This window comes from Rhagoletis zephyria, unplaced genomic scaffold (genome assembly GCF_001687245.7).
Source record: "Rhagoletis zephyria isolate East Lansing unplaced genomic scaffold, Rhagoletis_zephyria_1.1 Rzeph_scaffold_12011, whole genome shotgun sequence".
NCBI classification, from domain to species: Eukaryota; Metazoa; Arthropoda; class Insecta; order Diptera; family Tephritidae; genus Rhagoletis; species Rhagoletis zephyria.
Window position 1 is genome coordinate 6,106 of NW_016169085.1, and position 11,938 is coordinate 18,043.

The 11,938-nt window shown below is 38.8% G+C and overlaps 2 protein-coding genes across 2 annotated transcripts; both read right to left on the bottom strand.

Moving 5' to 3' along the window:
* Positions 1-3,016: 3,016 nt before the first annotated feature.
* Positions 3,017-3,325, bottom strand: LOC108377393 (tetra-peptide repeat homeobox protein 1-like). The gene has a single exon (XM_017633648.1). It carries the CDS (start codon positions 3,323-3,325, stop codon positions 3,017-3,019), a length of 309 nt encoding a protein of 102 aa, XP_017489137.1.
* Positions 3,326-3,398: 73 nt separating this feature from the next.
* Positions 3,399-3,842, bottom strand: LOC108377394 (zinc finger protein 512B-like). The gene has a single exon (XM_017633649.1). It carries the CDS (start codon positions 3,840-3,842, stop codon positions 3,399-3,401), a length of 444 nt encoding a protein of 147 aa, XP_017489138.1.
* Positions 3,843-11,938: the final 8,096 nt, after the last annotated feature.

Below are 11,938 nucleotides of genomic sequence, written 5' to 3' on the forward strand. Positions count from 1 at the left end.
AGCACTGTCTCACCAAGAGTGACCGTACTATGGATATAAGCACAGCGTTTTGTGGATTTATGATGAGGTCCTCATTGAGCTACCAGTTTGAAACCACACAAAAGGCAGCACTCAGAAGGTTCGGGACATTATCTTTAAACTTTTCCATGGTAGTTGAAAATGAATTTTATCGTGCAGAAAGTCTTCCAAATACCAGAAAAAGTTTTTTAGATACACAGAAGTGTTCCGCTTACTCATCTCCTTCAAGGCAGGGCGTATAAGTGGGGTTTTCATACATATGTACATACATATATGCCAATCACATTCAGGTCTTTGTACCACAATACCTAGTAAATTATTTCCCTGTATACCATGGAGCTCAATTCCCTATTGAAAGGAGTCAGTGCTAGTGGCTTTCAATGTTGTATCCCGAGCAAAGCCTGAGAAGTGAAATTTGTACTAAAGTGGCTAAGGATTCACCCGCATTGTCGCACCTCGAAGATAGATTAAGGGCTTAGTTGACTGAGTTAAATAAATAGTTGTCAGCAAATTATTATTATATGCATATTTACATATATATATCTATATATATATAGATATATGTACATATGTCTACTGAGACCTTGATTGAAAGCAAATACTACGTTACAATCAGACCATAAAGAATTCAATATTCCACATTCATGGAAACATGTATTCAAGAACACCAACAACTCCAACCAATGGGTTGTATGAAAATGAGTTGCGAATGCGATAAGTGTCCGACAACTGACCCGCGTAGATGACAGCAGGCAGGCAGCGACCAGAAAGCGCGTAGCTGAATCACAACTAAAGAAAAGAAAAGCAAGAAAATGGAAAAAACAATATCAGCTAGAAACAAATCAACAACAAACAATGATCGCGGCTACTAGTTAATGCAAGCGACGTTGGCAACATCAGCGCACATGTGGTATCAAAGAAAACAAAACAGAAAATGCATTTGCAACAATAAGTCAACAACAACACAAAAACAAGTATTAAAACAGCAAACAGTAACCAGATTGTGATTGCGATCGGAAAATATCAGCACATATTGGTGTCTGGAAGTCAGCAACTACATACAGAGGGAGAGCAATATATATTAGCATGCCTAGAAATGTGCATACAAACTTATGTATTTGCATTAGGGTGGTCCAAAAATAGGATTTTTTTTGTTAAAAAAAATATATATATATTAAGAACGGTCTCAAACCCCATAGAGTTTTCCACGTATTTTATATGGAGAAAACACTTTTTAATAGAAATGGGATAGAAATCTTGAAAATCTAAATTTTTCTATCGAAAAACTCTGTTTCTCCAATAAAAATATCACATTGATTTTTTTACCATTTTTTGATATTCATTATTTTTTATAAGTTCCACAAAAGCCCCAAAAAAATTCAAGGGCGGCCCCATAAAAAATCGTCAGTTTTTTTTTTCTTATATACAAATTTTATATATATTTTATATAGTTCTAAATATATTTTCTTAAGAAACAAAACATATGGTTATTCTTTTTTTCATTTAGAAAAATTCTAGAGAGTAAGAGCGTAAGATTTTAAACTTTTTTTTACCACCCTATGAACATGCGTACATATGTGTGTATTAGGGTGGTCGTTAACATTATGAACATCTAAATTTTTTATGATGCGCCTCTACATATTTTATTCTAGGTATAAAATAAAGACATTCACAAAAAATTTAAATTTTTTTCAAAATTTTGTAGGGGTCGCTACCAGGATTTAAAAAAATTTTATTGAAATTGGTCAAATTTTTGCAATTTAAAAAGAATTCAAACGCCATTTTTTTAATTACGAAATTTTCGTGGTTTAATTTTTTTTAACAAGAAAAATATTTAGGGGTGTCCCATGATGTTGTTATTTTTAAGGACCACCTTAATTTATATACACGTTTGTATGTATGCAAGTATTTATAGCAGCCACAATGACCGCATGGCAAGTGGAGGAATGCGCCACCGCCACTGCGAAAATGCCTTATTTTATCAGCTGTTTGCATTCGAGACGGCTGGCTACTGTTATTACAGCCGCTTTCCTGTACGCTTTTTATTGTTGTTGTTTTAATAACTGTTGTATGGCGGCGCATCTCAGCGCAGACTAGAAGAAATGGTGCATCACCGCCTCAATCGCTTCTTTTTTTTTTTGGTTGTGTTGTGTTGTATTGCTTTGCTTGCGCATTCACTTGCTGCCTAAGCATCAGCTGTTGTTTGCAGCATGCAACACAGTTGCTAGTTTTTGTGGCAACAACAACTACTATAGATATCAGTGACTTAAATATCATACACGAAAAATTGCTGAAAGCCACTATTGCTGGCGGTAATGTAACAGCAACTGAGGAAGCTTAGCTGTTTGTGAGCTGTGTTGCGGCAACAAGTTGCCGTCGCGTCGTTCACGGTTGCAGAACATTTTAAATGCGATAATGTTTGATTTAAAGCCACGATAAGCTACTCAGTTGGAGAGACGACAGGTTGCTCGCTTGCTTTATTGGCAACAACTGAGTTGTGATTTGCGCCTCATCGCTGGTTTTGCTGCTTTCAGCAATGGGTGGAAAAATTATGAAATTTCTTGTGATTTTTTTTTTTGTGTTCATCGCCTTATCTTTGTGTAATCAAGCTGAAAATTGAAATTTGTTGTAACCTGTGGCCCAGCTGGTGTACATAGTTGGATTTTTACAGATTCGTTATCTAAATATCTGAAAATAGTGGGTAAGGTAATAAATATTTCTGTACATATTTGGTATTTTCTGTTTTGTAATTTAGTTTGGTAATTTGTACTCGTATTCTATATTTCGTATTTTGCATTCTGTATTTCGCAGTTTGTGTTTGGTATTTTGTATTTTGCATTTTTAATTTTTCGTTTTTTTTTTTTTATTTGTATTCTGCATTATGTATGTACCTAGTATTTATTACTTGGTTTTTGTGTTTCGAATTTTTTGTTTTGTATTTGGTATTTTCTAATCTTGAATTTGGTACATGTATTCTGGGATTTGTATGTTATATTGGCTATGGTAATGGTGTTGATCTTAGTATTGGGATTGGTATAAGTATTGGTACTGGTATGGGTATTGGTATTGATATTGATATAGGTATAGGTATTGACTTGGTATTGGAATTTTTATTGGTATTGGTAATGGTGTTGATACTGATTCGGATATTAGTATTGGTTTTGGTACTGGAATTTATTGATATTGGTATGGGGTTGGTATGGTATTGGTTTGGTATTTGTATCGGTATTGGTGCCAGTATAAGTAATGGTATTGGTGTTGATACTGGTATTTTATTTGGTGCTGGTATTGGTTTCGGTATGGGCATTAGCATTAAAATCAGTATTTATATAGGTAAGGTATAGTTATTGGCATTGGTATTGGTATTAGTATTGGTATTGTCATTGGCATGGGTACTGACATTGGTATTGGCATTTTAATCCGTATTGGTATTGGTGTTGGCGTTGGATANATGGTGTTGGTACTGGTATTGGTATTGCTTTTGCTACCAGCATTGGACTGAGTATTGTTATTTGCGTTGGTATTGCTATGGAGATTGGTTTTGGTTTTGATATGGTATTTGCATACATAGGTATTGGTGCCAGTATTGGTACTGGTCTACTACCACTGATTCGGATATTAGTACTACTACTGATTCGGATATTAGTACTACTACTGATTCGGATATTAGTATTGGTTTTGGTACTGGAATTTATTGATATTGGTATGGGGTTGGTATGGTATTGGTTTGGTATTTGTATCGGTATTGGTGCCAGTATAAGTAATGGTAATGGTGTTGGTACTGGTATTTTATTTGGTGCTGGTATTGGTTTCGGTATGGGCATTAGCATTAAAATCAGTATTTATATAGGTAAGGTATAGTTATTGGCATTGGTATTGGTATTAGTATTGGTATTGTCATTGGCATGGGTATTGACATTGGTATTGGCATTTTAATCCGTATTGGTATTGGTGTTGGCGTTGGATACCAGCTACTTGGTTATCTTAAAAATCTTTAAATCTCGTTTTATAATTTACTTTCCAGCGAATTCTACATTAAACATTCCAGATATTATCCATTTATTCTAAAGCTCACCAACTTCCCTGTGGGTAAAATCTCTAGTTCTGAACTGGTGCGCTTCTAGTACACTTAGACCCATTACTGGTTCGCGATAAATCTCTTTTGTATACAAACAACTGGCGAATTTAACATTGCGATGTTATANGCCAGCGAATTCTACATTAAACATTCCAGATATTATTTATTCTAAAGCTCACCAACTTCCCTGTGGGTAAAATCTCTAGTTCTGAACTGGTGCGCTTCTAGTATACTTAGACCCATTACTGGTTCGCGATAAATCTCTTTTGTATACAAACAACTGGCGAATTTAACATTGCGATGTTATAGGATTTGGAAGTCGTGCCCCGCTGCATTACCTTTTCTATAGTTCGGAACCAGTGCTAAATTCGACAGACGAAAAAAGTACTATGAAGTTTTGGAACGCAGCCCCTTTGGTTTTTCCATGGTAGCGGTTTTTAATTATTTGCAAAGAAATATGATTTTAATCTGAAATCAAATTTGTTTGAATGAATGTAATTCAAATTTTGCATTTGAAAACACGTTTACTTGCGTTTGGCTGTAGCTGAGTTTGCAGAAGTGTGTGCTGTTATTGGTTAGATTCCAGAAGGTCCCACGATGTTAAAACGTTAAAGCAAATTTTTGTTTTTTTATTACAAAAATATAAAAAACCATCTGCGAAGTACAGAATGAAAGCGTATTTGAACGAACATTTTTGTTATTGATTACCAAAATATAAAAAAGCATCTGCGAAGTGCAGAATGAAAGCGTATTTGAACGAAAAACCCGTCAAGCAAATATCTATTTAAATCCCTTTTTTGATAGCTCCGAACTAGTTCTAAATTCGTAATCTTAGATATAGATTTCCAATGAAAAATTTGTTTCATACCTTGGGTCTTATCACATTTTCTGTGACTATTTTGGACCTAGCAAATTTGCTTATCACTGAAGAGAAGCGGTTAGATCTTTTGAAAATTGTTCTTGCTTCTTGCACTAAAATANTTTACAAACAACTGGCGAATTTAACATTGCGATGTTATAGGATTTGGAAATCGTGCCCAGCTGCATTACCTTTTCTATAGTTCGGAACCAGTGCTAAATTCGACAGACGAAAAAAGTACTATGAAGTTTTGGAACGCAGCCCAAAATATAAAAAAGCATCTGCGAAGTGCAGAATGAAAGCGTATTTGAACGAAAAAAAGTTAACAATCCCTTTTTTGATAGCTCCGAACTAGTTCTAAATTCGTAATCTTAGATATAGATTTCCAATGAAAAATTGTTTCATACCTTGGGTCGTTATCACATTTTCTGTGACTATTTTGGACCTAGCAAATTTGCTTATCACTGAAAAGAAGCGGTTAGATCTTTTGAAAATTGTTCTTGCTTCTTGCACTAAAATATAATTTTTTAGAAAAATTGGACTTGGCAGCAACATTTCGCTCTTAGTACCACATTTCGCTACTTTTAAACTGCTGGGGATCTAGTTACTATCGGACTGGTTCGTTTTTGACGATATAGATCTAGTAAGGAACTATAAATTTGGTTCGTCAGTTCGGGATTTCTCTACAGGGTTAGTATCTACATTAGAGTGGTTCACAAATTGGAAATTCATAAACGCTACATCAGAAAATTGTTATTTGTGATAAAAAAAAGAGACACGTATTTTTTTATTTTGGAAAAAAGTTTTCTTAGAGGTCGCGCTGGTCGGTTTTTTATAAAAACGCTGATGTTCTCAATTTTTTTATTTTCTTGATATGTTAAAATGCAGCTAAAAAAGTGGTTTTTACATATAATTACTCTGGTATTATTGGGGAACTTTCCCTTAATTACAGACCTGTCTTGGACATTTAGAATGGGCCTTATTCCCGAAAATATCGTGCCCTAACCGCCAAAATAATGTAAGCGACATTTTTTTCAAAAAAATGCTCTCGAAAGACACTAGCAAAATTAAAACATTGATACTGAACGATTTACNCTGTCTTGGACATTTAGAATGGGCCTTGTTCCCGAAAATCTCTCTTTGAAAAAAATGTCGCTTACATTATTTTGGCGGTTAGGGCTCGTTATGCTCTCGAAAGACACTAGCAAAATTAAAACATTGATACTGAACGATTTACGCATTGCCATGGATTGTAGCTTGTTACCAGGGGGTTTCTGGGGTTGCTAATTAGGAATCTGAAGTCAGTTTTTCGAAATTCAAAATGGAGGATCCAAAATGGCGGTCCATTAAAAAAAATGATTGGATTTGTTCGAAACCCGACACTCGAGAGTTTTTGGGGTCGCCGATTACGAATCTGAAGTCAATTTTTTCAAATTCAAAATGGCGGATCTAATATGGCGATCAAATTAAAAAAAAAATACTAAAATTGAACGTTTTAAACATTGTCAAGGGTTAAAACACGTTTCCAGTGGGTTTCTGGGGTTGCTGATTACGAATCTGATGTCAGATTTTCGAAATTCAAAATGGTTTATCCAAAATGGCGACCAACTTTAAAAACATGATTGGATTTGTTTGAAACTCTTAACCGCCATTTTGAGTTTTGAAAATCTGTCATCAGATTCGTAATCAGCAACCACAGAAACCCACTGGGAACGTGTTTTAACCCTTGACAATGTTTAAAACGTTCAGTATCAACGTATTAGTTTTAGAACTTTTTTTTAAATTTGATCGCCATAATGGTTCCGCCATTTTGAATTAAAAAAAAATTTTTTTGAACCACTCTAATCTACATACACATATGTACTATATATGTAAACAAATAAGCATTCATATGTTTGTCTAGTGTTTCAAGTCTCAGATGTCAAATTAGCGCACGAGCAACAACCGAAAATGGCTCAATTGTAAAGCGCAATGCATAGTGACAGCTGACAATTCAGTTGAAAGCTTTTAGGCGCCACAACCGTAATTTAAGTGCTTTTCCCAGGCTAACAGTCACTTGACTACATGCTTGTATGTATGAATGATACCAATGTAAGCAGAACTGGTTTGAGGATATGGCGGCAGACTAAGTAGGCGAAATAGCCAAAACGTTGATGGCTTGGATAAGCGTAGTGGAGCAAATACAAGAGTACTAAAGTAAGGATTCAAGGGGAATATGAATAGCCCATAAAATACATACATTTAGTGCAGTATTTAACCCTCAGCACCTAATTAAAAAAATTAAAATACTGCGCCGCATTAGCAACCATATAAATAATCGGAAGGAGTAGTAGTGAACCCCAAAAGCTGTACCATGCAAAGCAACCGAGTTCGGGAAGCTCACATATCATCAATCTAAAAGTTCTTGCCAACTATATATGCATAAAGCCAATTTTTTTTTTTTTAAACTCAAGCAACCGGCACATTTTTAGTTTTATCTTTTGTCGCGCCAAAAATTCGTGTGCTCATTCTTCTTTGCAATTCTTCTTCTTTTTTTCTTATTTCCTAAAAAACTATATGAAGTTTATTTATTTATTAGCCGCGCGCCAGATGTTTGCGCGCTACATACTACTCTTAGTAGGTAGGTATTGCAAAGCGAAATGCCCCCCAAAAGACGCGCTAAACAAATTGTTTGCACAAAAATTTTTGGCGCAAATAAAGCATAAGAAAGTGCCAAGTGTGAAAGATTTAGCACATTAGATAATGGCTGCTCGCGTGAGCGAAGACAGACAAGTGACTGACATCCAACAACGTCGCGCGAAAACGAAATGGGCACCGACCGCAAAATGAACCGAAATAAAATGGGGAAAAAGGCATAAAAAAGGATGAAAAATGCCTAAAAAGAATAACAAAGTAAGCGTGAAAAAAAAATAAAAATAAAATTAAAAATAAAGGAATGGCAATTTTAACGCGCACATTGAAAACGCGGCCACAGTTGGGCGCATGCGAGCGCCAACAACCCGGTTAAGCTAACAGACAGCGCATCAGACAAGCTGACGCGTCAGTGGTTTTGCGCCACAAAAGAAAATCAAAAATTGTACATAAAGCAATATTCAAACGAATGTGCATACGAAAGTGTGAATTTTTATCAGCTTTAAAAGTTTTTATGCTTAATTACAAGTTAATTTGCCTATTAACTGCAATAGCCGCATACCCCACATTCGCTCACCCGTGTGGTGTTCCGTCCGATGCGTCGCGTGGGATTGCTCAGTGCAGCGCTTGTTTAGGCTTTCTTGGTGCTGGTTGTTGCCAAAAAAATGTTGTAATAAAAGGCTAACAAGTTGTGGTATATTGTAAACAAGCCATTATTTTTGTATATATACCCGTAGACACATTTTCTCCATTATTCTGCGGTTAGTTGCTTAATATGTACGTATGTATTTGATAAATGGTCAGAAGATTTACACTAAGCAGAGTTTCTTCCCGATTCTGTCGAAGCTGTCGGTGTTACTCAACGCCATTTAATTCAGCCGGCAGCGCTTCCATAAGGCTCGCGGTGCGCCCGATCGCTGTGGGGCCCTGTTCACAGCATCTTTGCTTTCAGCAGGAGCGTGACATTCCTCGTGGATCGGCTTGCTCTTTTTTTGTCGAAAATTAATAAGCTACTCTACGGGTATTGAGTAATGGAACTCCATTTGTCGCGAGTGAAAATTTGTTGAGAACTGATCTCAGACAACAGGCAGGATATTGGTGTGGCGAAGTGTCAGGATCTCCGTTGTAAATGCAGGGTCAGCGTTCATAAGTCCGCTACAATAGTTCATAGAAACCACCTTTTCTCACGTCATAGTTTTCTTCTGTCGGAGCGTGGAAATGCGCTGAAATCAAGATTTNTTCATTTGTTGAGAACTGATCTCAGACAACAGGCAGGATATTGGTGTGACGAAGTGTCAGGATCTCCGTTGTAAATGCAGGGTCAGCGTTCATAAGTCCGCTACAATAGTTCATAGAAACCACCTTTTCTCACGTCATAGTTTTCTTCTGTCGGAGCGTGGAAATGCGCTGAAATCAAGATTTGTGATGAGGCGTCCATTCTCCAGAGCAAACGTCAGATAATCGTAAGAAAGTCTTCTTTCCGGCTGGCAGTCTTGACCTGAGCCAGCATAAACTTTGTTTTCTTTTCGGCCAGCCAATGGATCAGCAGATTAGTTTCGATGCTGTAAACTATTGGCAGCGAGGAAAATCTAATACTGTGCTGGATATCAGGCCACCGCAGCATTGAAGGGAATATTGTCGCCGGCGACTGGCGAGAGAAGGTTCAGCTCCTAACCGGAGCTCACTGGGTTGTTAAGCGGTCATATCCGAATGCGTTGTCATATGCGTTGGAGTGTCTTGTCCATAAAGACAGAATACCGTCTTTGCCTTGAAGAAGACGGAGACGTCGGCATACATCCTGTATAACTATCCTACTTTGACTAATCGAGCCCCTATTATTAGGTGCACGTTTGCCAAGTTAATGTGTATGTAAAGGAAGCTGCAAATATCTTGGACTGTCGTAAGTAAGAGAAAAGGAAGAGTTTTCACACTTTTCAGCTAAGTTGTGGTTAAAATGTAACGGGAGACTGCCCTACATCTTCCGGTGAACTACTTGGGAAGCGCCGACTACTATAGGCGATTGAATCTTTCAAGTCCCCTGGACCAGATGGCATCATTCCTGCGCAGCTGCAAAAGGCTGTGTAGGTCTCGTGTCACTGGCTAACCCCCATATATTCAAGGGTACATCCCGGAGTTTAGAGGAGTGTGAGGGTTACGTTCATCCCCAAAGCAAAAAAAAAAAACCTCTCACATATCCCCGAGGGACTTCAGACCAATCAGTCTCTCTTCTTTGTTATTGAAGACTTTTGAGAGGCTGATTGACCTGCGTATAAGAACCAGGATTACTAGAGAGCGTTTCAGCCTCTCTCACCATGCCTACTTGAAGGGCAGATCCGTGGAATCCGCCCTGGACACAATTGTCAAAAGAATATCTTAAGAACGAAGATTTTTCAGTAGGTGCCTTCCTTGATACCTCTTTCCCTTTCTCGACGTCCTGGAGGAGTTGTAAAGGAAAGGATGCCAGGTTATTGCCCACGCCGATGAGTTATGGTCAGAGGAAAGTTCTTGGTGATCTTATGCAAGGGTACGTAAACACAAATTGGTCCGCTATCTGCGGACTTGCTATCAATCCTGGAAAGACGGAACTCGTTCTGTTTCACTTGTTTTCTCTTACAGTGTCGGAGCGGTCGAGGAGCGGGGAAAACAGGCATCGGTGGTTCTTTACTGCTGATTGGGAGAATGGTAGTCTTTCAGGCCAAGGTGGTCGCTATAAAAGAGGCTGTTGATTGACGAGGAACCAATGTATTGTCGACTGGGAGGGTAAATATCTACACTGATAGCCAGGCGGCAATAAAGTGCTGGAATCACTAATGGTATGATCAAAACTAGTCGGGAAATGCCTCTCTCAACCGCCTCGCAATTCTTCCTAATCAAGCTGATTTGGGTCCCAAAGCACAATGACATCACTGGAAAATGCAGGGCTGATGAATATGCTAGGCGGGGCACCCTCGAGGCAGTCCCCTCGGGCAGGGAGGGCATAGGAGTTCCGTTGGCAACCTACGGCCTACTCCCGGACAGATGGGCCCACTGCCGGCTCAGCTAGCGCTGGGCGAAAAACCCCCGACATGCANCACCAGGGGGTATAAAGTTCCTTATGCGCTGCTTCCCTCAATAGGGGGTGTTTCACTTGTTTTCTCTTACAGTGTCGGAGCGGTTGAGGAGCGGGGAAAACAGGCATCGGTGGTTCTTTACTGCTGATTGGGAGAATGGTAGTCTTTCAGGCCAAGGTGGCCGCTATAAAAGGGGCTGTTGATTGACGAGGAACCAATGTATTGTCGACTGGGAGGGTAAATATCTACACTGATAGCCAGGCGGCAATAAAGTGCTGGAATCGCTAATGGTATGATCAAAACTGGTCGGGAAATGCCTCTCTCAACCGCCTCGCAATTCTTCCTAATCAAGCTGATTTGGGTCCCAGGCACAATGACATCACTGGAAAATGCAGGGCTGATGAATATGCTAGGCGGGGCACTCTCGAGGCAGTCCCCTCGGGCAGGGAGGGCATAGGAGTTCCGTTGGCAACCTACGGCCTACTCCTGGACAGAGGGGCCCACTGCCGGCTCAGCTAGCGCTGGGCGAAAAACCCCCGACATGCAAACTTGCAGGGTCCTTCGGCAGTCAAGGGAGCTTCTACAGCTGGTTAAGCGCCATCTCTCGACTCGAACAGGTGTACTGACCGGACATTGTCTTTTACGGACCCACGCGGTGCGACTCAATATCTTCTTGGATCCCTACTGTCGTTGTTGTCTGGGCTGCGAGGTGGAATCATCTCAGCTCTTCCTTCGCTAGATTGATGCATTTCATCAACACTCCCGAAAAGATCTCCGGAGTGAACATCAGTTACCTGCTACCTTTTAAAATGAGGTTGAGTTACGCTGGTGCCCATCTTTGCGCAATGCCTAAAGTAGATAACCAAATAAAAACCAAATAAAATATAGTGCAAATTCTTGAGGAAAGGTGCAGGGATGAAAAAGTAGGTACAATTGTACCTTTTTCCNACGTGGTGAGACTCAATATCTTCTTGGATCCCTACTGTCGTTGTTGTCTGGGCTGCGAGNAAAGGTGGCTAAAGGAATCTTGGAAAATTCCCTACTTCTTTAAAGACAATTTTAATAGCCATGCCGTTAGAAAGTTCAAGCTTAAAACTCGAAAGCCGGTTCAAAAAACTTTAAGACAAAAGTAGATATCAACAACATTCCGTAATTATTAAAAAAATTTTACTTTGTGACAATTTAATTAATCTCTTTCGTGTACAACCTTTACAAGCCTTAATATATTCTCCTCCCCTATGTATGTATGTACATATGTATGTACGTAGCTGACTACGGTGACTGCAAAGTTCTTGAAATATT